The sequence below is a fragment of the Pelecanus crispus genome, chromosome 3 (assembly GCF_030463565.1).
Source record: "Pelecanus crispus isolate bPelCri1 chromosome 3, bPelCri1.pri, whole genome shotgun sequence".
NCBI classification, from domain to species: Eukaryota; Metazoa; Chordata; class Aves; order Pelecaniformes; family Pelecanidae; genus Pelecanus; species Pelecanus crispus.
In genome coordinates, this window is record NC_134645.1 from 73772090 (window position 1) to 73798830 (window position 26741).

General features: G+C 41.5%; 1 protein-coding gene across 1 annotated transcript in view; it reads right to left on the reverse strand.

Annotated features, from left to right (window-relative positions):
• Positions 1–26448, reverse strand: part of CLVS2 (clavesin 2) — a 51265-nt gene extending 24817 nt beyond the window's left edge. Inside the window, exons 1-2 of the mRNA XM_009492956.2 lie at positions 26060–26448; positions 16112–16286 (exon numbers count right to left, since the gene is read on the reverse strand). Of these exons, the coding sequence (XP_009491231.2) occupies positions 16112–16286; positions 26060–26448 (564 nt within the window). The remainder of the gene's footprint in view (positions 1–16111; positions 16287–26059) is intronic.
• Between the last annotated feature and the right edge of the window lie 293 nt (positions 26449–26741).

A 26741-nucleotide genomic window follows, 5' to 3' on the forward strand; every position in this document is an offset into this window, starting at 1 on the left:
TGATGTTTTCTTGTGGTGACAGCTCCTATTTTCACCCCTCCTTCTTTTCTTTAGCATATAAACGCATAACAGTACGTTCCACTGTAAAATAACTCACTGTTCATCCCGTCTCTATTTTACTGTTAATGCTGAAGAAACAGGACGCCCTCAGTTGCTGCACTACCCATTTTCTCTGTGTCCTCCCCAGTCTCCCCATTCCATGCAAGCTGTCCTCCCCAGGTTTCAATGCTGTAGGTCTCTTTTCACCATCCCAAAGACTTAGCCCTTTTTCCCTCTTCTCTTCCTACTGAACATCATCCCTGGAGAACTCCCTTTACCTATGTGTGTTTCACTGCCATCACTGTGCCAAAATGCACGTCTCTCCACTTGTTCTGTCTTCCACAGCCAAGTCTCACTCGTCATACTACTTCGCTGAAAGCTCACTAACAGCACGAAGCTCAAATTCTCTCAGTTTTTATTTTCTATAGTGTTGCAGCCATCTCCACAAAGCACTCGGCTAGTAAACTCACATCCTTGAGATTATCTGTAAAGTCCTGTTGTCCTCTAATACCATGGTTTCCACTGCAAGACCAACACTTACCATGTCTTACCACACACAATGTTGTGTGGAACCTGACCCCTTTATCTTTACTAGTCTACTGCCATGCTTTTTATTGCCAAAAAAATTATTCATTTTAAGGGTTGGGCTTTTCTGATCAATTTGAGTTTGATGAGTCCAGGGCTGTGAATTTCAATCCATGTTGAAAGGATCATACCCAAGAGAGAAAGGACAGGAACGCATCTTCCACCAGTAAAAGCAGAGAAGGAAACCAGACTGACACTATTTGGGTGACCAGAATTGCTGTCTATGTGAATCCTGACTGACTCTGACTGAATCCCCTTTCAGTTTTTATTATGTGTTCAATAGAAAATCAAGCTTCTGAACAAGGAGGGATGAGAAGCAAGCAACACCTAGCCCAACGTGACGCACTAACAACAAAAACAATAATTTTGAAACCGTCTGCTTTGCAGCAAAACCTGCAATACAATATATGAATCAAAGCAGATTATGCCCGGGGTTCACTGCAGAACATGGAACAAAACACGTATCCTAAACCAACCGCCCCATGAGCACGCAACTGATGCAAGCTCGGGAATGCCAAATAAAAAGCCGAATGGCATGCCAGGGCTCCACTCGCTCCTTCCAGCCTCACCACAGGAAGAGGGACAGATGGTGCCAGTGACTCAGAAGAACTCCAAAAGGCTCCATCTCACAGCAATAACCTATGTCCCAGCCCTGTGACAGTCTGTCATCCATGCAAATGGTATTTTTCAAGGACATAAGTGTGAACTTGCTGCTGGTAGGAAAACAAGACAGAGTGCTCTCAGAGACAATTTCTCCTTTTGCAACCTGGGCAAAGATAATTCTATTCTGCAGTTTCACCAGTGTGCTCCTACATGTGACAAGGCAGGGCCTTGGGAAATAATGCTTGGCAACATAAATTACAGCTTAATGTACTACTTTTGACCAAGTTAAAATTGTCAAAAAACCTTTCCAGGAAGGAAAAGCCTCAGGGAAAGCACAAAAGCTTTGTGAGCAGGGCTTCATGACTTTAAAGGAAATCAATCCCAACTTTAAAATCCATAAAAAAACCCAAAACCTCCAGATTCTGCTTTTCTATTTGCTGGGGGTTTTTTCAATTAATGTATTTGCAAAATAAAACAAAGCAGTTGCAGCTCTGTTCCCTGCTGCCTCTTTAAAATCTTTTCCATTTCCAAAGTGTAAAATTATGGCTTTCCCATTTCTAGTGTAGGAAAACAAATATGAAATTGCAATTGTACTTCTTTTCCCAAAAAGTAGCCACACCACAGAGTGAAGAGACACAGGGAAGCACTGGCTCAACATCAGGACTGATTTAGGACAAGGAAATAGGGGACAGAGCTTTGCATTGGTAGACCAAGATGTGGGCAGACATGAACTGCTGAGAAGACCTGTGCCAATAAGAGCTACAGTGATGGTATTCTTAGAGCCACAATGCTGTAACGACATAAGCACATTAAGGTTCGTGGGGAAGAAGAATTTTCTCTTATTAGACAAAATAGCACAAAATGAGACAGTTACATATTGACCCAAACTGCTATTCTGGGGGGTTGTTCCACAATGAAAGCTTTAGATGGCACCTTTATGTCCCTGAATAGTGATGCAGATACTTCTACTCTTCCACTCTCAGCTCAGTGTACCAGGGGCTTGTCAGTCACAACCCAGCTTCCATTTGCCCTCCCAACTCGGAGTGGTTTCTCAAAAGACCCTCCTAATCCACCCTGCTTCGCATGGACCCCAAAGTACTCTGCCCTCAGTCCCTTTCTCTTCTCCCCCTGTGTCAGCCTGAGTGTGAGTTCAAACATCATCTCTCTGCTGGTAGCTCACATGGAGACGTCTCTTCTCCAGCCCCCCAGTTAAGTACAATCACTCAAAATCACAGCCTGTTGCTCTGAAAAATGTCCAGCTAAAGTCCAATGTAGCTGCTAAACTTGCCACCCTTACCTCCATTCTCAAACACTGCGCATAACAGGGCTGAGCCATTCATCATATTCAGGCCCTAGTGTCATATTTGATTTTGACCTCTCTCAAGCCCCACACATCTCACTTCTGTCTACACGCTGCAAATTCTTCTTTTATGGTGTTGCTTAGATGATCTACGTGGCTGTGAGAGTGTGCTCACCAATGCAGCAAATTATCTTTTTTCCCAAAAACACAGAGGCATGCCTGCCTTTTTTTTTTTTTTTAGAGAAGACATCAGTGCTGCAAATGCATGTTTCTTTCATCTCAGTCCTCACGTCTGCTTTCCTAGCCTGTGATTTAATGAAAGATTAAAAACTAGCTTATGAAAGTTCACCACGGCAACTGCTGATGTCATTGGGAACTGGATTCCCAGTTGGGGCTTAAAGAAAGATGAAGACCATATTGATAATTGACAATATTTCTGACATTATTCATCTAGCTAATTAAGCCACAACTCCACACCACTACATATGCTCAAAACTGAATGAGCAGAAAATGTAGCACCATTTGGTAGCTATTGGTGTTATATAAATTTAGCCCACAGAAATTAACTGTTCATGGAAGGTACAGATTATTTACTCCTTTCCCATTCAGCAGCAGAAAAACAGAATTATTCATGCAGCTACTTCATGATGCCATGCCTTTGATTATCCTACTGAAAAAAAAAATGTGCATTCTTCCTCAGAAAAGGAACCTAAGCGCTGTATCCCACATGCCATAAAATGAAACAAGGTTTTTATCCATTTAATTGCAAGCACATTTAAGCATTGAAGGAGAGGAGACACGTGTTACTAGCTTGGACAGCTGTGCATGTAAGGCACAAGTAGTGATTCTCCTCCTCGTTGCGTTTGCCATCTTTTTTAGAAGAGGTAAAAGTTTTGTGTGTGTACAAACACAAGAACAAAAAGCACATTTAAAGTCACCAGTGTATGTGTGTTCCCCTTTTGGCTCTTTCTGAGGCAAGTTACTGCTGAAATGCCTTTATGCTAGTTTGTTGCTTGCTCCATCCTCCTACAGCAACCCTAAAGCAGCGTACTGAAAGGCAGCCCCATGGCATGGAGATACACCAGGTAAAGGAGAATACCTGCCACAAAACCAGAATTCTTAGGGATGGAGCATGGGGGTTTGTTTAGGACTTTAGCAGATATCACAAGGGAAAAATGCAGTTAGAGGAAGCAAGGATCCATTACACAGCTTTAAGAAACACTAGCAATGAGTACAAATAGTTATGCTTTGTGTATCTACTATGAATACAAATATTTGAGTGACAGGAATGAGAATGGAGGTAGACGGACCACCTTCTCCCTGCATTTAAGTGCAAGCCCTGAGACCTGGGACTGTGCCCAAGTCCTGGACACACAGCCAAGAGGCTGTGCAGTTCTGCTACACCGTGTAGCTGCCATCCTCAGGGAGGGACATCAGAATTCATTACCAAAACAGCATAATGTTGTCAAAGGGGAGCCCTTAAAAGAAGATGTTTACAGTTGCCATATGAAAGTAAAACAATTCATCAAGAAGATTTAATGGGACAGAATATCAACAGAATGAAGAAGAAAACATATAATAAGGCTCACCTTGCAAGTAAGATGCTGCTCAGTGTAATTTCATTCCTACAACTTAAAGTAAGAACACGCATGGTCCAACCTATTCCCATGGATTGTCAAATGGATTCATTCTTAATTGGCTTTCCATGCAGCTCTCTTTAAAGGCTTGAGTGTTACTTTCATTTGATACTGTATTGATTTTCTCTGAAGCTTCCTCCTATCATGGCTACCATGATCAATTAGTGTGCTATAAATAGAGCGGTCAGATTCCTTTCACTGGTCTCATTAAATTGCACCCCTGCTGAATTTCTGAAGGAGAACAGATTTGGATCATACTGATAGCAATAGTATGAAGAGGCCCTCAGGTTTTCCAGTGAAAACCAATTGCTCAATATTCCTAACAAAAAGCTTTGAAAAGCATGACCCCATGGAGCTCAGCTAACGCCCAAAACATAGTCAAAACTTGCTTGCAATTCTGCATCTCTAAAACCCCCAAAGGTAAAGGATGGGAAAATAAGTGTTTAAGGGGCTCAGCCAGTTCCTCGCTGATATATAATCCCTCATCAGTCAGAACTATTTAACTGCATCCCCTCATAATGGAAATATGTTGCTGGAGGTATGCAGCTAACCCATATAATTCTTCTGGAAAGTGGAGTAAGTATTTGAGGAGGAACACAGTTGCAAGACACATTTGGTCTGTCAAAGTCACCATGTAATGGTGGTGTGCTTACCAACTAAAACTAGAGGGGACTGATAATATTTGGTGGTATGATATAGGCTAATTATTGCAGGTGTATGTCAGCTACGACTTCAAAAATGTTAATCTTTAGTTTGTAATGGTATGGCAGTATAGCTTTTAAAAATTTGTTTTAGAAATGACAATTTACTCAATGAGATTGGAAACAGCCATAAAATAGAAAATGGAATTGCCTACTTTGAAACGTTTCAAAATCCAATCTGAAGAGCAGCTTTTAGGCCTCCACTCTGCCCTACACCCTTCCCTATCCTTTCATAACTATGCTGTCTTCTCCTAACATCCTTCCTGTCCTCTTTTCTCCTCTGTTAAGCACTACCCTTCAAAATCTCTTCCATCTTCCTCCCAAAATGAAGCTACATTTTCACCATAGACTCCTGTAGGTTGAAAGTCCCTACTGCAAAGGCTGGGTTTTTAATTACTACACTTGAATGCTGAATGTATCCACTGTTTCTATATGCACCCACTGGTGTCTGGAGCATGATCTATGGGGTTTTTTGGTATGAAGGTCTGAAGGATCCATTGCAGACCTCAGAGGACTGGCTGTACCTCGCAAAGAATTTGTGAGAAGAGTGCTGGAGAACTACCAGTACTTGATGATTTATCCTGGATCCTTCATACTTAGCATGGTGGCTTTCAGCCAGAAGATGCAGTGCTCTAAATGATACTTGCAGTCAAATAGCTTAGGGCAGGATGAAGGCACCTCCCAACAAACTTGGAAGATTTTGTGGGTAATAAGGCACATTCAGTGCAATCAGGTAAGAATTAATGACAACTGCAGTTTAAACACCTTTAGGGAAGTCCTCTCCTGAATTACAGCAGAACCACTTTCTCCTTCCAGAAAATGTTTTCAGTGGGGGAAGTACAAAGGGTTGAAATCCAGTTCTTCTCAGACAGAAAGCCCTCCCCAAAATGATTCTAACACATGTAACAGATTCTTAAGAACCAACTTAAAAGAGCAAGAAATTAACAATTACATTTGAAAATACACTGATTAAAGGCTGCATTTTCCAGTGGCATTGGAGTCAGTCCTCATGAAATAAGGGGGCTGAATGCACATTTTACAGTCAGAACTCAAGCCTATACTGTGAGGGACAACATAAAATGTAACCCACGAGAAACAGCAAGCACCCTGACACAGCCAGAACTCTTATGGGTGAGATGCTGACACGAGATTTTCTCAGTGTCAGGTGCTGGAGTTACATTCAGGTTTTTTTGATTGAATGTACAGCCAAATTTCCATCAATAGGATTATATGTGCAGCCACCTCAGATTTCAGACCACATCCATGTTTGGATATTCATTACGTATAGACAAAACATTAGTGGTCATTCCTTTTTATTACAAAAGACACTGGAAAAGACTATAAGCACTATTTTCCTAGTCCACATAATAAAAACTTAGACATTTTTTTAATAACTTATTCTGATCTTTGCAAAATATGCAGGAAATTACTGGAGAAATGTATTTTGCCTGGGGTTTTGGGTGGGTTTTTTTGAAAAAAAAATACATTATTCAAGTTGGAGTATGATGTTTTAGAAAGAGTTTGTACTTAATTTTTCCTTAAGAAATATAATTTTCTTTGTGTATTACAAATAAAAACTTTGAGCTCCTGAACTACTTTAAATCACCAGAGTGGCACTTACTTAAACATAGTTATGCCTATTAAAACATGAGAGAATTGAATTGCCTTAATTTTTTTACGATTATGAAACATGAGATGAGAGAAACCATCACCAGCCATACAATTTCACATTTTTATGGTGCTTCCCCCTAAGGAAGTTTCCCATGTTTGTTTTTCAACATTAGTGAAATATCACAGCAGTGTTTTTCCTGCATGGCAATCACTTATAACCAAAGTCAAAATTTTGCTTATAACCAAAGTCAAATTGGATTCATAAAAAATAATTGTCATAGGAGCTGAACTCTTGCTGAGGAATACAAACAAAAATCACGAAAAATTACACTGTACATTTTGGAGAATGGGTACTGAAGGCTTAGCTGGTATCGCAGGGATTATGTGCAAAGGTGGTATGTACTGAAGATAATAAGATAAAGCCAACTGCAGACGGCCTGATAAGATCACAGAGGATTTATGAGCATCACAGAAAACAAAGGTTAGACTGATTTCAGAAAATAATTCCAAAAATGATCCAGCATATCCTTATGAGGTAAACCTGAAAGATGTGTATATAAAACAGATTGATAACACAGGCAGTTTGGGCAATATCAAAAAAAGTAAATTTAAGCTCCCCAAATAAAGAAGATCCCACTGATTTTCACCTCTCACCATCTCCAGTGGCAAACAAGACAGGAAAAGTCTCCAGGTCCTGATTCCAGATCATTGCTGTTACAGATAGATACTCCATCAAACAATTCCTTTATTTGGGTTACTGAGAGCCACACAACAATTCCTGCTTTGGACCCAACAGCACGTGGTGAAATAGTAAAGGGTTTTATAGGAGGTGACATCTTGAAATAGAAAAATTAGGATTAATGCTGAGGGGAAATCTGAAGAGCAAGCAGTCATAAAAAGGTTTCCAAAGAATTGCCAGGCCTGCCTTCAAGACTTTAAATTAAACTGTGTGAAGTACGAGAAAATATAATGCATGAGATAATCTTGTCTTAGTAGGAAGGTGAACTATGATCTTAAAACACGTCTTCTGTCTCTGACATTACGATTTAGAACAAATTAGTTTTAGTTCTAAGTGACCTTACGAGGAGGAACACTATTTATTCCCTTCATGGCCTTAAGATACTGAAGAAAAGAGAAATATTTAGACCTTGACTGAGAAAAATCACTTCTAAAAATAATTATATATTTTGAAGCTGAGGAATGGTCATAACCATATAGTTGTTGGCCTGTGGCCTACCAGAGACAACAGGAAGTCAATCAAGTGCCAAGAGTTAACTCCCTACACCAAGTTTGTGCTACAAGCCCTTCTTTTCTCATGCTGGTGCCACTCACCTTAGCATAATACTAGTTTTTCAGCTTAATCAGGGCAATTTAGTCGACATCTTTATTTAATACAGATAGATTCAGTTTCCCAATAAAAAGAAAGAAAACTGACAAGTGGTAGCATTTAGAAAAAGCTCATGAAATAGGCAGTCTGCACGTACAAGAAGTATCTCTTCTATTTTCTTTCTCTCAAGCTGCAATAATTTTAATTGGATGTTTTTCTCTGTTGACAGAATTGATGGAAAAATGTCAACTATGAGCATTTTCAGTGGCTTCTACACTAACCATGGTGACTTTGTTGAAGTAGAAGAAAACTTCAGATACAAAAAAAATCTTCTTTTCCCGGATCATACCATGTCATTCCACTACAACCCCAGAAGCTCCCAACATCTCCTGCCCAGCCCCATAAGCACTGAGTCGTATATACTAAGCAGACCAGCTCCAGTCTGAGGAATGTTTCCTTAATAGCCTCGTGGCTAGAGGACTCACTTGATATGTGAACAGACCAGGACTCAGTCTCTGGTGCCGCTTTCCAGAGTGGTATGAAGAGCAATGGGAACGCCGGTTAAGAGGAGATTTGAAGTTGGGAGATTTGAAGCTGATTAGATGACAAATGTGGAGGGCATTTGGACAGTGAGACCACAAAAGGCTGAGATCTCCTAAGCAGCCTAAGATGAACTTAACATGCCTTGCAATCACCCACGGTGACTGAGGTTTTGGAGCATGACGAGAGGCAATGGGCTCAAGCTGCGCCAGGGGAGGTTTAGGTTGGATATTAGGAAAAATTTCTTCACAAAAAGGGTAGCCAAGCATTAGAACAGGCTGCCCAGAGAGGTGGTGGAGTCACCATCCCTGGAAGCGTTCAAAAAACGGGTAGACGTGGCACTTGGGGACATGGGTTAGTCTAGTCTACCCTTAATTGTTTTAGTGTGGACTTTGTAATGTTAGGTTAATGGTTGGAGTGGATGATCTTAAAGGTCTTTTCCAACCTAAACGATTCTATGACATCAGGACACTGAGACAAAAAAAACAGATTAGTAAAGTACAAAGTAAGGCAATGTCAACAGGAGTGGGATGAGGAACCGGGGAAGCGGTAGGACTGGGGCAAAGGCTGCTCAGAGGGAAAAGGACAGGAGGAATGGGCAGAAGAGTCTATGCCAGTTAGATCAAAGCACCTGAATGAAAGCCAAGATCCCCAAAACTAATCACACCTTGCTTACAGCAAATATCTGCAAAACAGTGGCAAAGTGCCCACTCTCTTTCTTGTGTGGGTTCACACGGAGGATGACAACCTACTGCAGACAGTTACTCCACTAGCTCCAGTGGCAGTGTTTGGGTGGTGGATATTTAACTCCATTAAGCATCCTTGCATTTTTCAGTGAGATGTCACACGGCAGAGTTTCTGGGGGTGAAAGGGGAGTTCAGTTTACTGCTTCTTACCATTTGTTTCAAAGAGACAGCAGCCCATGTGGCATTACATGCATTCAAAGAGCATCTAATGAGGAGCTCTGAAATTAGGCCATGCTAGAATTCAGACTCCTGGCTTGGAGGTTCAGGATCAAGACTTTAGAAGTCTTGAATCCTCCTGATCAAAAATACATGGCAGCTGGACTCTGAACATATAAAAGCTGACTGAAAATCAGACCATGGCTTGTCACAGTGGGCACCCCAACTTAACAGACATTTTTAACAGCAATCTTTCAGTGGAATAGCTCTTGGATGAAAAAAAAAGAAGATATTATAGTATCCCCTCATCTTAAAAGTGTGTTTGTGAGAATAAATAAATTACCATTTGAGAGGCATTCAATGATTTTTTTATTGATGAGCATCATAAAAGAATCTGGCAAGAAAATTAATTATTCTGTCTTCAGATAACAGGTTAACAGCTGGGACCACACTGAATAACAGCTGTCTATACAGACATGCCTGTAAGCAACTATACTCCAGCCCCGGCCATCAAGTCCGTTCTCACCTGGCAGGTTAAGCCTATCCAGACAGCAGGTGAGGAGCTAGAACTAACAATCACTTCCAGTCCACCCTGTTTCCAAAGTAAATTGCTGGCAAGCCTCTTTGATGGTCTTTTTACAAGTAGAGGAGATCAAATTCTTGTAAAATAACAAGCTCTTAGTAAAAATATCCCATTCTGCTGCTGCTACAGAATATGAGTTGAACTGGTATGAAATTGTGCTGTTTACAAGTGCATTCCTCCACACTCTGGGTCCTGGGCTGAGGGGACTCTAGCATTTACAAACTGCTTAATTCTTTGATAAAAAAAAACTGAATGAAAGCAGCTAGTAGCCCTCCTGAAAGCAAAAGATATTCCCATTAAAATCTTGAGCCAGCTACTTTTTAATATCCTCCCAAGCACTACATGAAGTGTCAGGACCTTATTCTCAAAAACTGGTGGAAGACTCAAGCACTGAACGAGTGTTTTTTGTGGTTTTAAGTTTGGATGCAAAGACATTTAAAGCTCTTTTTTTGTGGTTTGCTGCTCACTGATACTCATTGCTAGTACTGAGTAACTGTTCCTTAAGCTCATTATTAAGTCTTATGCACTGCACAGAGCATGTGACCATGTAATTATATGAAGTCAAAATACTGTTTTCAGAGGCATCCTTAGTTCTGCAGTTCCTGACTTACGAATTCTTGACATTGCAACCTGCTGGTTGTATAGGTGTAGTCCAGAAATAGGTGGCAAAGTTTAAGCACTGTCTGTGGATATCTAAATAGAAAGGTGGACCAACCATGATGTTCAGATAAGATTCAATGTAAAGATACTGATGAAGTTCATGCTTAAAGAAAATAGGAGTAGGAAGTCCTCCTATCCCTTTCATCACCAGACTGTACATGCTCTGATCTCTGTTACTTCCACCTTACACTGCTGCAGCAAATCTGATTGGGGATATTGTCCTTAAAACTCACAAGAACAGCTGTTTGAAAGATGGTTTGGGTAGCAATAGTAGCTGCAAGCATGCTGTCTTAGTGTTCTTTCTGTTTTGCTTTCATGTTCACAGTAACGAGTTTGTTTTAGCTTATGAAGCCTTCCTTTATTACAAAAAAAAGTCACAATCAATTGAAAGACCTGCCTTGTTCCCCACAACACTCTTGCTCTCTTTTCCTGTAAACATCCTCAACCCGAAAGCAACAGTCTTCTGTCTCCTGCAACAATGCTGACTGTCCACATATGTTCAGCTCCCAGTTTAAATGTGTATCATCTCTTTTTTGCCAGCTTTTTATCTTGAGGAAAAGCATTAATATTCAGCGACCAATAACTACGCAGTTTTGCAAAGCATTTGGAGGTACTGCCTGCCGGAGTGACAACATGCAAAACAAATCTGTCATGTATGCAACTACCATTATGAGCTAAATAGAAATCAAGTATTTAAGAAGGATTTAGTGTTCCAGGTTTTAGAATCCTAAATATCAGTTAATCAGTTAAAGTGTCTTATGCATACCCGCAACTTTGCATTTTGCAAAGCTCATGTATAATTACCCCCAAAGCTGTCTGTCAGAGTTAGTAATAAAACCCAGCTTTCAATATGATTTTCAAATGTATTTTTTTGTCTTTGACACTGTTTTTACCTGCTTTGTGAAAACAATTGTTTCTTGATACTTAATAAAAAGCCCATATAGGTAGCTATAAAAGGACTATCACAAAGGAAAGAATCATACCCAGAACCCTTCCCTCTTTCTGCCCGAGTGTTACCAGCTCAGTGTTCAGGCAGAAGGTGCCAGGAGCAGTAAAATGAAAGAAAGGTTATTAAAAAGGTGGGGAAGGGGGGTGGAATATACACTTGATTTAATTATGTCCCACCAAAAATCCATCTAACTCCATACCCTGTCCTTAACAGAGGCCAAAAATGAAAGCCTAGAGCAGATACAATACAGAGAGCATATGTGATATTTCCACTCAGCATTCACCTCACCTCCAGCTATGTGCAGCCCGAGGAATTCTGAACTTTGATGTGGTTTTTACATATTTAGTAATCCTCAGTTCGTTTCTCTTCCATAACCTTATACATTTTCCCTGAACACAACTAAACTTTTAGCACCCACAATTTCCCACGGCAAGGACTTCCACAGATCACCCAGATACTGTACAAAGAATCACGATGTCACGTAAAGAGCCAGGCCTCTTGCCAGTGTCATCTGATGATGCCCATTTCTTAAAATGGAGGTAACAAAGAATATCTGCAGCTTATCCACTCTCTCCAGCCACCCATGACCTTGTTTGTATCCTGGTCTGACCTCATAAGGGACCCTGCTTTAAGCAGGAGGTTGAACTTGCTGATCTCCTGAGGTCTCTTCTAACCCAAAATATCCTGTGATGGTATGGGTTTATAAATACCTGTAGTTTCCCTCCACAGTTTTTCTTCTTCCATGCAGAAGAATCCCAGCCAACTTAGTTGTTCCTTACACAGAAACCAGCCCATACCTTTTGGGATTTTTCACCCTTCTCCAGTCCTACAGTAGTCTTTCTGAGACAGAAGATCAGAAGCGTCCCCAACATTCAAGATGGGAGTGATGGTACAGATTTTTGCTGTGGCTTCACCATGTTCCCTGTTCTCCATTCCTTTCCTTACAATTCCTAACATTTAATCTGCTTTTTAGACTAACATTATGTATTGAGATGATATTTTCATAGAACTATTTATCAGACCATAACATCAAGGTGTGATTCTTGTGTGGTAAGAGCTTAGAGTTCATCACTGTCTATGGAAATTTAGGACTGGTTTTCTTCTGAGCTCTCAAGAGCTCTCCTTTCTATGGGAAAAGTAGCTGAAGCACACAGATTGTATCCCCTTGCTGGTGAAAGAGGCAAAATTTTGCAAATTTTTTCAAAGTTTTTGAAAGGGACTTATTCAAGGCACTGAGGTGTTGCAGCACACAATGCTGTAACACTCCCTGGTTTCAGGAACCCAGCTGCTGAGTAACATGAGCTCCTTCACAAGCTGAAAATCAGTGCTTGGCTACAGAAATCAATGAATAGGGAGAAGTGGGCACCTAAAGGCTGGGATTCACAAACACCTGCATGCTGAATACACTGGGGAGAGCCAACACAATGTGCTGAAGTCAGGACATGGGTTTCAGTCTCACCTCTCAAAGAATGTTTTCCTTCTGTTCAGGTTTCACAGCTCTGACCTCTTAGGTACTCCTAGGCACCCAATCCAGACAGACCCTTCTCAGAAAATAGAGTATTACATGTTGCATTTGCTTATGTTCTTATACTTCACTACGGAAGGTATAGGGGCTCTAAGTGCAAATCCTCCTTCTCAGTGATGAGGAGCAACATAAATGCTGTAGCCACCAGCATTGGGAGGGAAGAGTATTGCTGCTTTTTTCCAAAAGCACAAGACCAGTGTATGAGCTAGGATGGGAGCATCAAGAGTCCCAGCTAAGTGCCGCAACCGCCACAGGAGGATTTCGCATCTTGGCTAGCACAACCATTTGATCTAAAAATCAGCACTGACCTACACTGCACCAATTGGTTGGTACAGCACTGTTGGGATGGATATGCTGGAAATTCACGTTAGTTTACAGATAATCACTGTCCTTGAACATTAAAAATTCCACGGCCAAAAGGCTCTTTTCCTGAAAACAACTACCTAGGAGGTTTTTCTAATGTATACAAGTCAGTCAGGGGTATGATTCTTTTCATGTTGCCATTTAACATAACTATGCAGACCAAGTGTATAGCAGAACTTGTCTTCAGTAGAAAACTATATATATTTACTTATCTTACTTTCAAAAGCATTTTCCTAAAAAATAAGCCGTTGAGAAGAGCCCATAAATGCCGTAGCTTCTAATCAACTCTCTTTGGTATGTACCATATTGAATATTCTGCTCACCATGGAAGTTAAGCAAATATAATGCAAATTTAGTAGATTTCATTCAGGAGGCAAAGGGATTTGGTTAACATCAAATTCAGTGGTCACTAATCCCACTTTCCCTGCCCCTTTCCACCCAAGTAACATAAATATTTAAATTCCCCAAATGGTAAAGTTCAGCATCTTGAGCCCTGTTAAATCTTATAAGCCAAAGTAAATTCCATTTCTCTGAATAAATAGAGAGTATTTACAAAGATCATAAATAAACAGTGTGTGTGAGTTGTTCTTGTTCTTTTTCATACCACCTGACTAAGCACTTTTTACTTTGACATCATTCAGAATGATGTTTCCGCTACACAATTTTGTCCAAAATAAAAGAAAAACAGTCCCTGTTGAGGGTAAGGGAATGTAACATTTCAGGCATGAAATCTTGCAAGAAGGTGCAAATAAACCTGTGCCTTGCCCAGGGTCTCTCTGTACCACCTTTCCGCCATGCTTTCCTCTTATTTCCTCCCTGATCGCAACTGGTTTTGAAGTGAGGCTCTCCCTCCAAGATGTTCAGTTCAGTTGTCTTTAGTCGCTTCCATTGATTCTAATATATCTTTACATAGAAAAATGTCTAAGTAAACGAAAAAGAGGGAAAAAAAAAAGAAAATAAATATAAACAACCCTCCAAGTAGTATAACTACTGGGAAAATATCACTAGAGAGTCAGCCAATTTTGCTAGTATAGGAATGTTAGCCCTCATTCCCTTAGTGGTTCTCCACAGAAAATTAATCACTGTATTATGAGAGCCCAACTAATTGATTTCTTCAAAAGACTTGTGGTAAAAGGCCTTGTAAAAGTTGCTGCTTACAGATAACAATACCTGTCACAGATTAGGACAGATTCCTCGAGCACTGGGAGAGTTTTATCTCACATTTGCCATTTCAGTGCCTTCTCATTCCCTCTTCTGGAGCATTTCATGCCCAGTTTTACATTTTTGGAGTGAACAGGACTGAAGACAGTGGGCACAAAATGATGCCCTGGGTTCTAGCCACCATCAGACTTGGGATATTCAAACATACAAAACTGGGGGCACGGGTAAGTTAAGCCAACAGACTTCACCTCAGCTCAGTAATGAACCAGTTGATGGCAGGAGAACACAGAGTCTCAGAGCCTACCTGAAGTTTGGTAGGTCATCCATCATATGTTCTGATGCAACTATCCACTGCAGCTCTCCTCAAAATAACTGTCTCTGACTAATGTCCAAGAAGAAACACCACCATTTAAAAACAAAAACTACTAAAGTATTTATTAATGTTAAAAACAAGAAAACAATGGCTAACTTTGAAAAGTAGCACAAAAAAGAAAACAACTTTGAAAGCAATAAAAGGAAATGCAGCACTATTAGAGTACAAATCTCACTGCTGCCTTCTGATGTAGTTCTCAAGACCATGGAATCACACCATTGCATAAAGAAACACAACAAAATGAAAATTTAGATCTTTGTCTCATGACTGTCACTACCCTTCCATGTGCAACAGCAGGCTGAATACGGTTAAGCCGTTTCAAGATTTAGATCAAAACTCCATACTACTGCTATACAAGTTTTTTCAAAAATAGCAATATCAAAGTGAAGAAAGTTCAAAGATAAAGCTGTTATTTTGTTTTATGAGTAATAAAAATGTATAAATCATAAAAACATCACAGAAAAGGAATATATGTCCTTGTAAAACCAAGGCATACTGCCACAGGAGTGAATTACTGGTATTTTTAACACAGCAACTCAAGCTTGCAAACAACTACTTTACAGATTCTGGTTTTTCATTTAAATAAGCATTAAACATCATAGGAGACAGCCAAGAGTTATGTAGTATCCTTTCCTCCAATGTGCCTGTGCCATGTAAAGTGCATTTAAAATGAGCAGAAAGAAATTTAAATCATTGTGTACTCAGTTCCAGAAGCTGCTGCTCAAATTAATCCTGACCCAGCAAAAGAGCCAAGCACATGCTGAACTTCCAGTAAGTAAATAGTCCCAGCTAACTGCCTAATCACAGTGCCCCGCACTTTTCAGGATAAATGATGTAGAGCCTGTCTCCAGTGGAATCAATGAAAAAAAACCAACCTGGCGTGGCAGCAGCAACCCATATTTCATTAGCCCTGTGCAAAATGACAAGATAAACTGATTACTTCTAACTTGTTGCTGCAGCAGCTATGGTCTGAATTTACAGGAAGCCAGCCACTTTGGAATAAAGACAGAAAAGTTACCTCTTATTTACGGCAAAGAAGGAGCCTAAACACCAGGAGTTACTGCACTTAGAGCTGAGTTCATGCATTAGCTTGAGACTGAAGCTTGTCTGTCTGCCCATACCTTAAGGTGTTAATCACCTTGCTATTCAGAAGTTCTTGGATTTTTGTTTTGTTTGGGTTTTTTTAGCCACCTAGATTTGTAATGAACTGCAAAATTAAGGAGAATCAGGAAAAGAAAGAAAAGAAGGTTACCTGAAGGCCCTCTATGGCTAATCTAAGCATGCTTGGTGTGAGCTTGGAGGCCTGCTTGAAGGTGAAGTTGCTCCAGTCTATAATCAAAACAAATCCATTCACTTGAAGCTCGGGGTCTTCTATCATGGCTTCTAAAGAAAGAAGTATGGCGCGCAAAATATCCACCAGTGTGTACCTGTGAATGTTAAGGGGAGATTCGGTTAGGAAAGGAGCAATGACCACGGGCATGGAGAAGTTCTGAGCGTTCTTCCTTTGTACTGCTTGTCAAAAGTCTAAATCAAAGGAGTGCAAACGTATCCTCAGAAGTCATGGGTATGTAAAGCTGGCAAAGTCTCAAAAGCTCAGTTAGTTGAACTCATCCTCTGGAGCAGGATTATGTACATCTAGACCATCAACCAGCCAGAACAAACGGGAATATAACACACCAAAAGCAAATTTGAATTTTTCTGTAGTCTCCTAATGTTCTTTAATATCTATGCATTTTATTAAATGTCTGTACAAACATATCTATGCAAATTGTATTTTTCTAAAATCATAACGGTACCAAAACCTGAGTCTGACACCAGAAGCCTAGACCCAAAGTTTCATCTTATATTTTTCCAAGGGACTGAAATAACAGCTTCTACAAAATTATCAGCTAAAAAAGGGATTTCCACACACTCCTCTTGTCCCTCTCTCTGGGTAACGTTTTCTCCTAAATCTATAAAGGGTATTACAGAAAGCGGATTACTCAAGGATCTTGAAAGCAGAAAGTAACACACACTAGGGCTTTGAGGTGTTTCTGGTTAAGAGCAATAGCAACCTTTGAAGAGTTACTGCCTTCTGAGTACTTTGTATACCCAAATTATGTGGTTTGGGGAGTAAGTTTGGAACATGGTATTAATCAGTCCTAGAATTTTCTGTTAAATTTGGGTTTACAAAGATGCCACCTACAATATGTAATTATGTGTTTTACATATATGCACATAATCTTTTCTTAGGTCAATGATCTTGTAAAAGAAGACATAATTACATATTGCCAAGCCCTGTTGAGTATAATCTTTCTTTTTTGAAGCTAAAGCACCTAATACAGCAGCTGAGTATCTTAAATATATACAGCAATGTACATACCAGAAAAATATCAGATAAGCAAATATTCCAGGAACAAAAGAAGGAGTTAAATCTTCAGTGTTTGTGCAGATATTTTTAAGTAATGTCCTTTAAAAATCTCCCATGATGGCATCAAACATAAAAGTTCTCAAAATTGTGAGTCCCCAGAGAAATCTTTATCGTACTGCATACACAGCAAAGAGCATGTGTGCCTATTTAGAAATTACATTAAATTATACTAAATTTTACTTGCTTTAATACGAGTGCACTGTCCCATTGTGTACATAACTATCTTTTGAAAGTATCTGTAAAAGGAAATAACACAAATGAAATTAATCTGCTCTAGCTGACTCCTCGCATCTTTCCATCTTTTGGTTTTTAGCCAACTAAAACTCAGTGAACTTCCCAACTATGTGTTCCTAGGAAAGGGACTAGAAAAGGACTCTCTTAATGTCAGCCTAACACAAGTGAACAAGAGAAAGTGTGTTTTTCCCAGAAAACATTGGGGGAGGCATTTTTTCGCTTGATTCTTCTCTTTGTTTTGGAGACCCTTATTTTGTTTTGAATTTGGTTTGTTTGACTGTGATAAAAGTTTTCTTATTCACTCATCTCCTTTTCACTTTTCTGAGATATAACTTTTATCTAAGGCTTTACTTCTCTGAGATCTAAGGTTTACAGGAAGTTTGGCATGATCCCTCTTTTTTGTTCAGGTTTTTTCAACTGGGATCAGAAACAACACAAGAAAAATTCTTCTCTGTAATTTCCCTATGGAAATCCTCAAAACGCTAAAATCCTCTATTTCCTTTTGGCAGAACAAAAGAAAAAAAAAAAAAAGACCATTTCTGTAAATGGAATTTTGTCCGTGGTGGGGAAAAGGACATGCCTTAAAACCTATTTTGAAGGAAAACATTCAAAACCTGGCTCCTTAAAATTGTTAGTGCAATTTGATCATCAAAGATCTGTTAAGCCAGGACCCTGTGTTTGCAGTAGGCACACTGGGGCAAACCTGGAGCACCCTTGCCTGCCCTGAACAAACCTTCCCCAGGGGCACAGGGGCTGGCATGGCAGAACCAACACCTCTGGCATGACGTGGCTGACGCTCCCCCTCTTCCTAGACAGAGCAGCTCCCCCAAGCTCAACTGCTGGACGCGTGGTGAAAATGCCACTGTCACTGCTCAGGCCTCTGAAAAAGCAAACACACACCCCCAGCACCACAGTGTGACGAGCAACCTGAGGAAAAATTAAATCATTCATCAGGTCTTTCCCAAACGAGCTTGCGCATGTAAAATGGGATGTGTAAGGAGTGTTTGGCAGCATGAAGACTATAGATGGTTTTACTGGCACTAAAAAGGTCTTAGTTTGCCTGGCATATCTGCAGACCAGTCTACCTATACAGTACAACACTGGTGCATGGACAGTGGAGGGCACCTAATCAACGTGGGAACTAAAAATCCCCTGTACGATCTGCATTTTGTACAACTGCCAGCATCAGGATTAAAACACGCACTTAGCCTGAAGGAAGGAGGCTTACAGGGTCATGTGCAGGGTCAGAGTTCAGCTCAGAGTGTGGCCAACTGCCTTTGAGCCCACCATTTACCTCCACAAGGCGGTGGAGATTTTTTTAATCACTTCACGAAATTAGATGGAGATACACCCTGTAAGAGGCCTTCCCAGGGAAAAGGTTGCAAAGGGAAGGAAATTACATCATGTGAGACATTGGGAGAGCATCAATGCCTCAGTCTGAGGAATATCATCTATCGGATCTCATACAAGAAACAGACATTAGAAATACCCAAATCCTAAAACTAGCCTCAACCCCACTTGACATTTATACTGCCCCATTCAGAGGATCTCATTTTCCAGAAGAACTCCACAAAGCAGAAAGCTGCTGCAAGCACCTTACATCCAGTCCAAGAAGATGGGTCCCAAATTCCTGATGTAGATCTCTAATGTCCTCCCAAGGGAGTTCAAGAAGACATCACATGCCTTGGATTAACAGCTCCTTGGTGGCACAAGGCTGTTAGAAATCTGGTGCATTAGGCATAATGATTCTTTGTTTATGAGGCCAGTCACGCCTCTAAGACTGGCCATAAAATGCTTTTATATTTACCTCAGTGATAAATATATAGATATATATATGTAAACCCACTGAAAAAGTGTTCACCCACTGAAAAAGACAAAAGGTTATCCTCTCAGTGAAAACAAGTCCTGTAGAACACAGGTCTAGCTAAAAGCAAGCAAGAACACTTTCTGCCAGAGGAAGGTATCTGAAGTACTCAAAAGCCACATCAGGAGTATACGGGGACATGTCACTAACAACCAAGCTTCCCACCTCAAATACCTTTCAGGGCAATTAGTTGAAGATAGGAGCTATCCTTCATTCTGTAATGGACCTCTTCTCTTGGTTTTGATACCTTACTTAAATACAGTACAGAAAACCAGACAAGAAAGACAAATCCATTAGTGGATATTTAAAGCAACATTTACTCTGGACATATGCTGAGGCAAGCCAGAAATGTAAACCTGATGTGATAGATAGGTGCTGCAAATGTCAAGGTGAGTATTGAAAGCATCAGCTAAACAGCCCAAGCAAATTAAAGAAAAAGATGATTAAAGAAACTATACTGATGCTTTCACACAGCACAGAGTTATTTGCATAAAGACTCATCTTTAGTCCACTCCAGCCCCATATTGTCCAACATTTCACCTCACTGCTACTACTGTTCACATCAGCATCAGGATGCACAAGCTCTGCCATAACATACACTCCATCCTTGGCTGGACTTTAGGGAAATGAAAATCCTACATAAAAAGAAGGTGGAAAAAATTACTCTGGATTGTGGTGCTGAAACTTTTATTCCACGCTGAAATTACTTTCCATATAGATACAGAAATATAACCAATCAAAAGTGAGAAAAAATGGATAAGATAGTGTGAAATAAATTTGGTCCAAGATGGGCTTTGAAGATGGCTTTGACTGCCTTTCTATTTTAAACAAAAAAAAGAAAAAAAGAAAAAAAATCAACGTATTAGCCTTTAATTTTAAGAGGCCATGGTGTCCAGTCTGAGGGAAACATGGTATTGTTTTATTCTTACCAACGTGTGTTAAGTAACAGCGTGTATTTAGGGAACAGCAAGCCGCTCATTTTGCCCTGGCCCCAGTTTTACTATGATTGCTCCAGTGCTGTCAGGTACGTAGGGTGTGCTGGGCCTGATTCACTGCAGTAGCTGCAGTAGTGGGGAGTTAGGCTGTGCAGAAATAAATCCTTATTTATTTATGGCTAAATTCAGTTGCATTAACTTGTTTAAACAGACTCTTATGGGACATATTGTAGCTAGCAAGGTATTACTAATTGCTAGGATAATCAAGAACTCACAGTTAATTTAAATGTATTTAATGCCCTCTATTTATAGAACCATGCTTAATTCAATGGAGAGCTTAGACAACTTTTTTAGCCCAGTTTTTAATACAAATAACAAATGCTGGAAATATGTTATCACATAGATAATGCACTCTTAATGTTCCTTTTCTATGTGAGTCCCAGCTTGAGTTCAAATGAGGTGGGGACTGGTGTGCAGACACACTCTACTACCTCTTGAAATTCTTCATTCCGGTTGACTTTAAAGCAATCAGCCTGGGAAGGCTTGACAAGTTAATAGGCACACTGACAGCGATTCCTTCAAATGCTTCGGGCTGGCTACCATTTCTACCACGACAGTGACAGAGCTTTCTAGGGTAATGCCTCACTGAGGTCTCAATTTCTCAAGAACAGAACAGCTCAAACAATTAACTGAGCATCCCTCTCTCTTGTAATTTAACACTGGCACCAATTTCCCCTTTACAGAAAAGTTCTTTGAGAATTTTCTACAGGACATTAATAGATTCAAAGTATTTCCAAGGATTTCTGGGAAAACCAGTCTGGCAGACACTGCTATCAACTCTTGGTAGTACTTCACTGTGATCTTTGATCACCTTTGCCTCTTGGTTATGTGGTCTATGCATCCTCTTCACTCCCAGAGGCCACTGTGATTTCCACCAGGCCAACAGAAAGAGAAGAGACAGGAAGAATGCAGGGAATAGATGTCTCATGTCAAATCCAGCTGTGTCAGCTGTTTCCAATATTTTATGTTCTTGATGATGGGTGGCATCCACCGTATCATCTGTTTAACCAGACTCTGGTTCCAGCCGATTCACATTTGCACTCAATAACTGATAATCTGATTTGGCAGAGTTTGCCCTACTATCTCTACTGCTATTTGCCATCTCCCCCCCATATCAAGAAATTTCAAGTTAATTTGAGAATTAAAACTGAGTGGCATAAGTCTGCCTCTCAGGATGCAAACTGTTAACTAGAAGAGATAAATGGTAGGTCGTCTTTGCTTGAATTTCAGCCCCGTCTCCTGAAGGTCCCAAACATGTAAGGAACACCACAATCTGTATTTTAAGCTCATCACCATTTGGACAAGTAAAGGTTTCTGTCAAATGAGCTCTTGTGCCACTGTGATTTGAAAGAGAAAGCTGGTCAAGTCTCTGAGCCATCATCCTATTTCTGACCTACTGCTCTGGCTTAATATTTTTAGCATTTCAGTGAAACAAGAGCCCTCAAGATACACAAAGGAGTACCTAGAAATGATGCCTCAAATCTCCTTGGTTTGTCAGTCTGGGTACAGATTTGAGTGCTGAAAAGATGGGAGATTGAAACTTCTTTTATAGCTATTCTGCTTAAATAGTGGCAGCATGCCCTGGGGGCCCTTATTCTAAAACCAAAAAGCACCACCAGTGTTACAAAAATGCACAGAAAAATAGAAACTGCTTCAAATATTTTACCAGATTAGCTTTTAGATTCAGATTTAATACCATTCATTACTCCTTATGTTAGCCCAGTGTCTAACAGTCACAGCCACGGACAAAGATTCAGCCAATCAAAATTTTGTATTAGCATTGATCAAAAAGATCCCTAGCCAAAACATTCACAGTCTAAATACAAGTGATAATAGGCAGATATGGATACCTGGGGGGAAGCTAGGAAACAATAAGACAGCATCAGTCAGCGGGAGAATCTATAGAAAAAATGACAGCGTTTGCACTAGTTAATAATTATTATTTGAAAGACATTACTTCCAAACAAAAATTGACTTTATTATCCAGGTATTTTGTTATTGTTATTATGTTATTATTGTTAGCATTGCTGTTTATTTTGCTACACTGTCTCCATCAGAGCTTGAAAAATACCCTGCCAATTCGCCTGTGGTTAATAGTGAGTTGAGGAGCAGACCAGCCTCCTAATAGCTACAGAATTTAAATTTTGATTTAATGGGAGGAAAAGAAAAGTTTCTAGCACTTCTACACATGAAAGCATAGCTTTGAAAGCAAACCAGTGGACTCCGTCTTTGCCCTGCTGTAAATCATCTGATGCAACAGCAGAGCTAACGGTAAGGAGAGCAGTGGTTTTGCATATTCACTGAGGATGGTGTGAGCTGACTGGGTCACTGTGACACAGACAGGAATGAGGCATTACTGCGCTTTTCTACCTCACTTTTCTACCGCACTTTTCTACCACACTTTTCTATTGCACTTTCCATGAAAAGTTCTGAGATAATTAACACAGGGAAAGATTTCAAATAAGTATCATCAAAATGGACTGATTTTCCTGGGGAATTTGTGTACAGGTGCCACAAAGCATATAGAAGTACATGTGTGACAACAGATCCCTTGCCTCTGAGAGTTGAAGTTAATTGTGCCATTAAATGAAAAAAACTTCACCAGCTGGACACGTTAAGAAAAAGTAGTCTTCAAATGCATGCACACACCTACAAGCCAAATGTAGTTATGAATCAACAATCTGGAAGCTAATAAGGAAGGCTGACCCTTCCCTGAGTGCTATCCAGCCTCCTGGCAGGAATGCCACCACCTTCACTTTCCCCATAGTAGAGACAGGATGGAGAGTTAGGCAGGGTCCCATTGAAAAGCTGCTGAGCTACTCAATGCATTATCCTTCACCTTTCCTTTTTTTGTTTGTTTGTTTTAAATACATGTCTGATTCAGTTGTTCAGATGGTAGGACATCTGGTACGGTTTTCAGGCCCTGCTATAATTTAATGATTTAACATCTAGTACGCAGGCTTGTTTTATCATAGGAATTTTTTGCCTCCCACGCTTTTCTTTCTAATGGGAACTATGTAAATCATAGGCTGCCGGTGCTATATAAATCATCTATAGTATGTCTGCTATTCATTTAAATAACAAATTGGAACTTTTTATTTCTAATTGTTACATGCTGGCCATAATAAGTTGTACACACATGCTCTATTAACTTAGTTTATGAAGCATACAAAGAGGTCCTAACAAGACAGACTTCAAAAAGCAATCCTCCCAGTGTTGCTGGAAGAGGAGCACTGGTTTACATACTGTAAGATCACAAGCCAGTTAAGGCATAAGCTTGAGACATACTGCGTAGCAGCTCCAGTATACATTCCATACACAATGCTCCCCAGATTCAGTTGCCGAACATCAGATAATGGAAGACAATTAATTAGAAAAGAAAGTGACCTAGCTCCATTCCCAGATCTGTCACTGACTTGTCATGTGCCTTGGAGCAAGCCACTCCCCGCAGCTGAGCTTCAGCTCTCTCCTCTTTGTCTGAGTGGTCTATCTTAAAGCAAATCCCTCGCTCTGGAGGAGAGGCGTACGGTGGGTGGGCCATGCTGAAGAGCAATAGGGACCCAACTGCAAACATGGCCATCAGGCACCCCTGTGTACCCCAGTCACTTGCCTATTATATCATAAATAATTGTACCAATAGGACTTCATTAAAAAGATGACAATAAATTTGCTGTTGTGTCAGCTGATCTCATGCAGTTTAAATATCAGCACATCCAAAATTAAGAAGAAAATAAACCTACTCTTTTCACATGGAAATTATTTTTTCAATGTTATTTTATCCCTGAACTGGAATTCTTGGTGTTCTCTTGACTAGGAACTAATGATCTGAAAAGTGTCACAGAAAGCTTTGGTTTGTTTTTTTATTTTTTATTAATGAGAAATAACGGTACACAGTAGGCCCCATTACCTGTAACAAGGGAACTTCTTCATCGGAGGCATATGACTTAATAAAAGGTCTAAACATTCATTTCTTTGCTAATTCTTCCTTTGGGGATTTTTAAGACTTTGTGGAGTTGTTTTTAAAACAAAAAGTTGAACTGATCCTTATGTGGGAAATAAGGAAGGTCCTTATGTGGGAAATGAAGCCCACTCAGAGAGTCCTTAGCCTCATCGCCACTGCTTCCTCACTCAGCTTCTTTCACTGCATCTGCCAGAAAACCAAAGCAGGGAAAGGACGCTGGCCCCAGCTGTGCGCATGTTCATCCACACTTTCTAGCTGGCAGCATGGTCGTAGGCAGTACTGATTTGTGCCAGACAGCTTTCTCCCAGTCCCTGGGCATGATTTACGGGTTAGCAAGGGCTAGGAAACTCTTCCTGTAGGCAGCGTGGATGTGGCCACCCTGTCTGGAGAGGACGAAAGCCATGGCGGGCCAGCGGCGCTCCGGGCAGAGACCCATCCCTAGCTGTAGCACCGACTGCTGCATGGAGCTGTGGGGTCACTCCTTGCAATGGCTATCGACACAGCCTGCAAGAGGACAGCTACACAACCACTTAAAGGGCAGGCTTAAGCATACTGATCCCCCAAATTTTGTCCTTCATATCCACACTGCTAGCTGTTTGTGCCCTCCCCATGTTTCAAAATAGCTGAGCTTGGGATATCTGCACTGAGCACTCAGCGCTGCCTGTGCCTAGCCTGTGCTGACTGCACAGTTTGGGTTTATGTGAAGGCAACTAGCAAGATTTTAAGTTTTCTCACTAAGAAGTACTTCAGATGCTAAAACTGCTCTCAGGTTGGGAGCCTAGGGACGCCATGCAGTGCTCACAGGAGTAGGCTTTAGCGAGTTCACTGTTAATGGATTCATTCATTTACATGTATGGGAAATCAAGCAATTTTGGTGACTGTAATTTTAGACTGCAGGAGAAACAGGACATGAGGTATTTAGAATAACCAAATAGTGTCACACCGTATTAAGCCGATTGCTAAAAGAAAGGGCCGTGATGGGAGACAGCTCTTGGGTCAGCCTGCTAAGTCATCTTCAGGCTAGAGTAGTCCCAAAAAGGATCAGAAATTGTGCCGGGGACTGCACTAGCCTCCTTCAATTTGCTACCAAAGTTTTGTAGGCTTGTATCTTGTTATGCAGGGAATTCACATAGAGCAGCATGAGTAGGGAAAAGAAGACGTTACTGTAACTTTCATCCTGGAATTTCCAGGTAGCTCAGGAAGAGCTTTCTTTAGCAGAGGGAAAGGATTTGGAGCCTCAGCTTCCTGCACTAGCAAACTTTTCAGCTCAAAAGCCATGATGGATACTCCTGTTTTCCACACAGCATTTCCCACTTTCTCCTATGGCACGTGAGCAGCTCTGTGTGTGCTGAAGCAGAAAGACCAGCACAGGGATCGCAACCATTCTTTGTCAGGGGTTTAAGACCATCATCTACCATGCCAGCTCACTGTGGCTGAGGGGAGGCAGAAGGGTGTAAACCTCATATCAGACAGTTGAGAAGAGCACCCGAGCAGTTCCTACTTGCCTCCCGAAATCCAGAGCCTAAAGGATGAGAAGGTTGAAAAGGCCCTAAGCCACAAAATACATTTCTTCTTTCTCTTCTCCCTCTGCCTTCCAGGCTGCTGCCCAGCCCGCTGTGGGCAGAGCCGGGTGTGTCCCTGCTGCCCACCCATCCTCTCTCTGGTCTGGCACAGCTTTTCCCACGCATTGCCCGAGGGAAGAAGGGGTTAAGGCGGGTGGGCAGCTCCGCATTTACCTGCTCTGGTCCCAGTTGGCAGCAAAAAGGACGAGGATCTTCCTGCCGTAGTGGTCCAGGTTGGCCAGCCCGCCGGGGAAGCCATCCTTCAGCGCCTGCTTGATGCCCGGGTCTGTGGCCTTGAAGCTCTTGAACATGTCCAGGTTCTGCTGGCGATATTCAAAGTACTGGGCCAGGAGGCGAAACGCCTCGAAGTGCTGAAACTTCCTGGCCCGCAGGAACCGCAGGATGAAGGCATCGTCGGTGCGGAGGAAGCCGATGTCCGGCCGCGTGATCACCATGTCCCGCACCTCCTGGATGTCCTGGTGCAAGGTGTCGGGGTTCTCGTTCAGCTCCAGCCGGGCTTTCTCCAGAGTCTCCGGGGAGAGACCTGCCTGCAAATGAGTCATGGCGCTGCCCTCCTCCTCCTCCTCCTCCCCGCCTCTGCTGCCTGCGCTCCTCAGCCTCCCGGCCGCTTGCCCCCCGGAGGCGGGGTGCCCCGGCACGGCCGGCCGCCGCCCCCCCGCCCCGCCGGGCCGAGCCCCGCCGCTCCCCGGCCCCGCCGCCGCTGCCAGGCCGGCCGCCGAGAAGCGAGGGGCTCCCAGGCAGCCGGGTCCCGGGGGGGGCCGGCACCGAGACTGGCCCGGGGCTGCTGGCGGAGGCGCGTTACCTCTCGGACACCGCCGCCTCCCCGCCGCGGGCT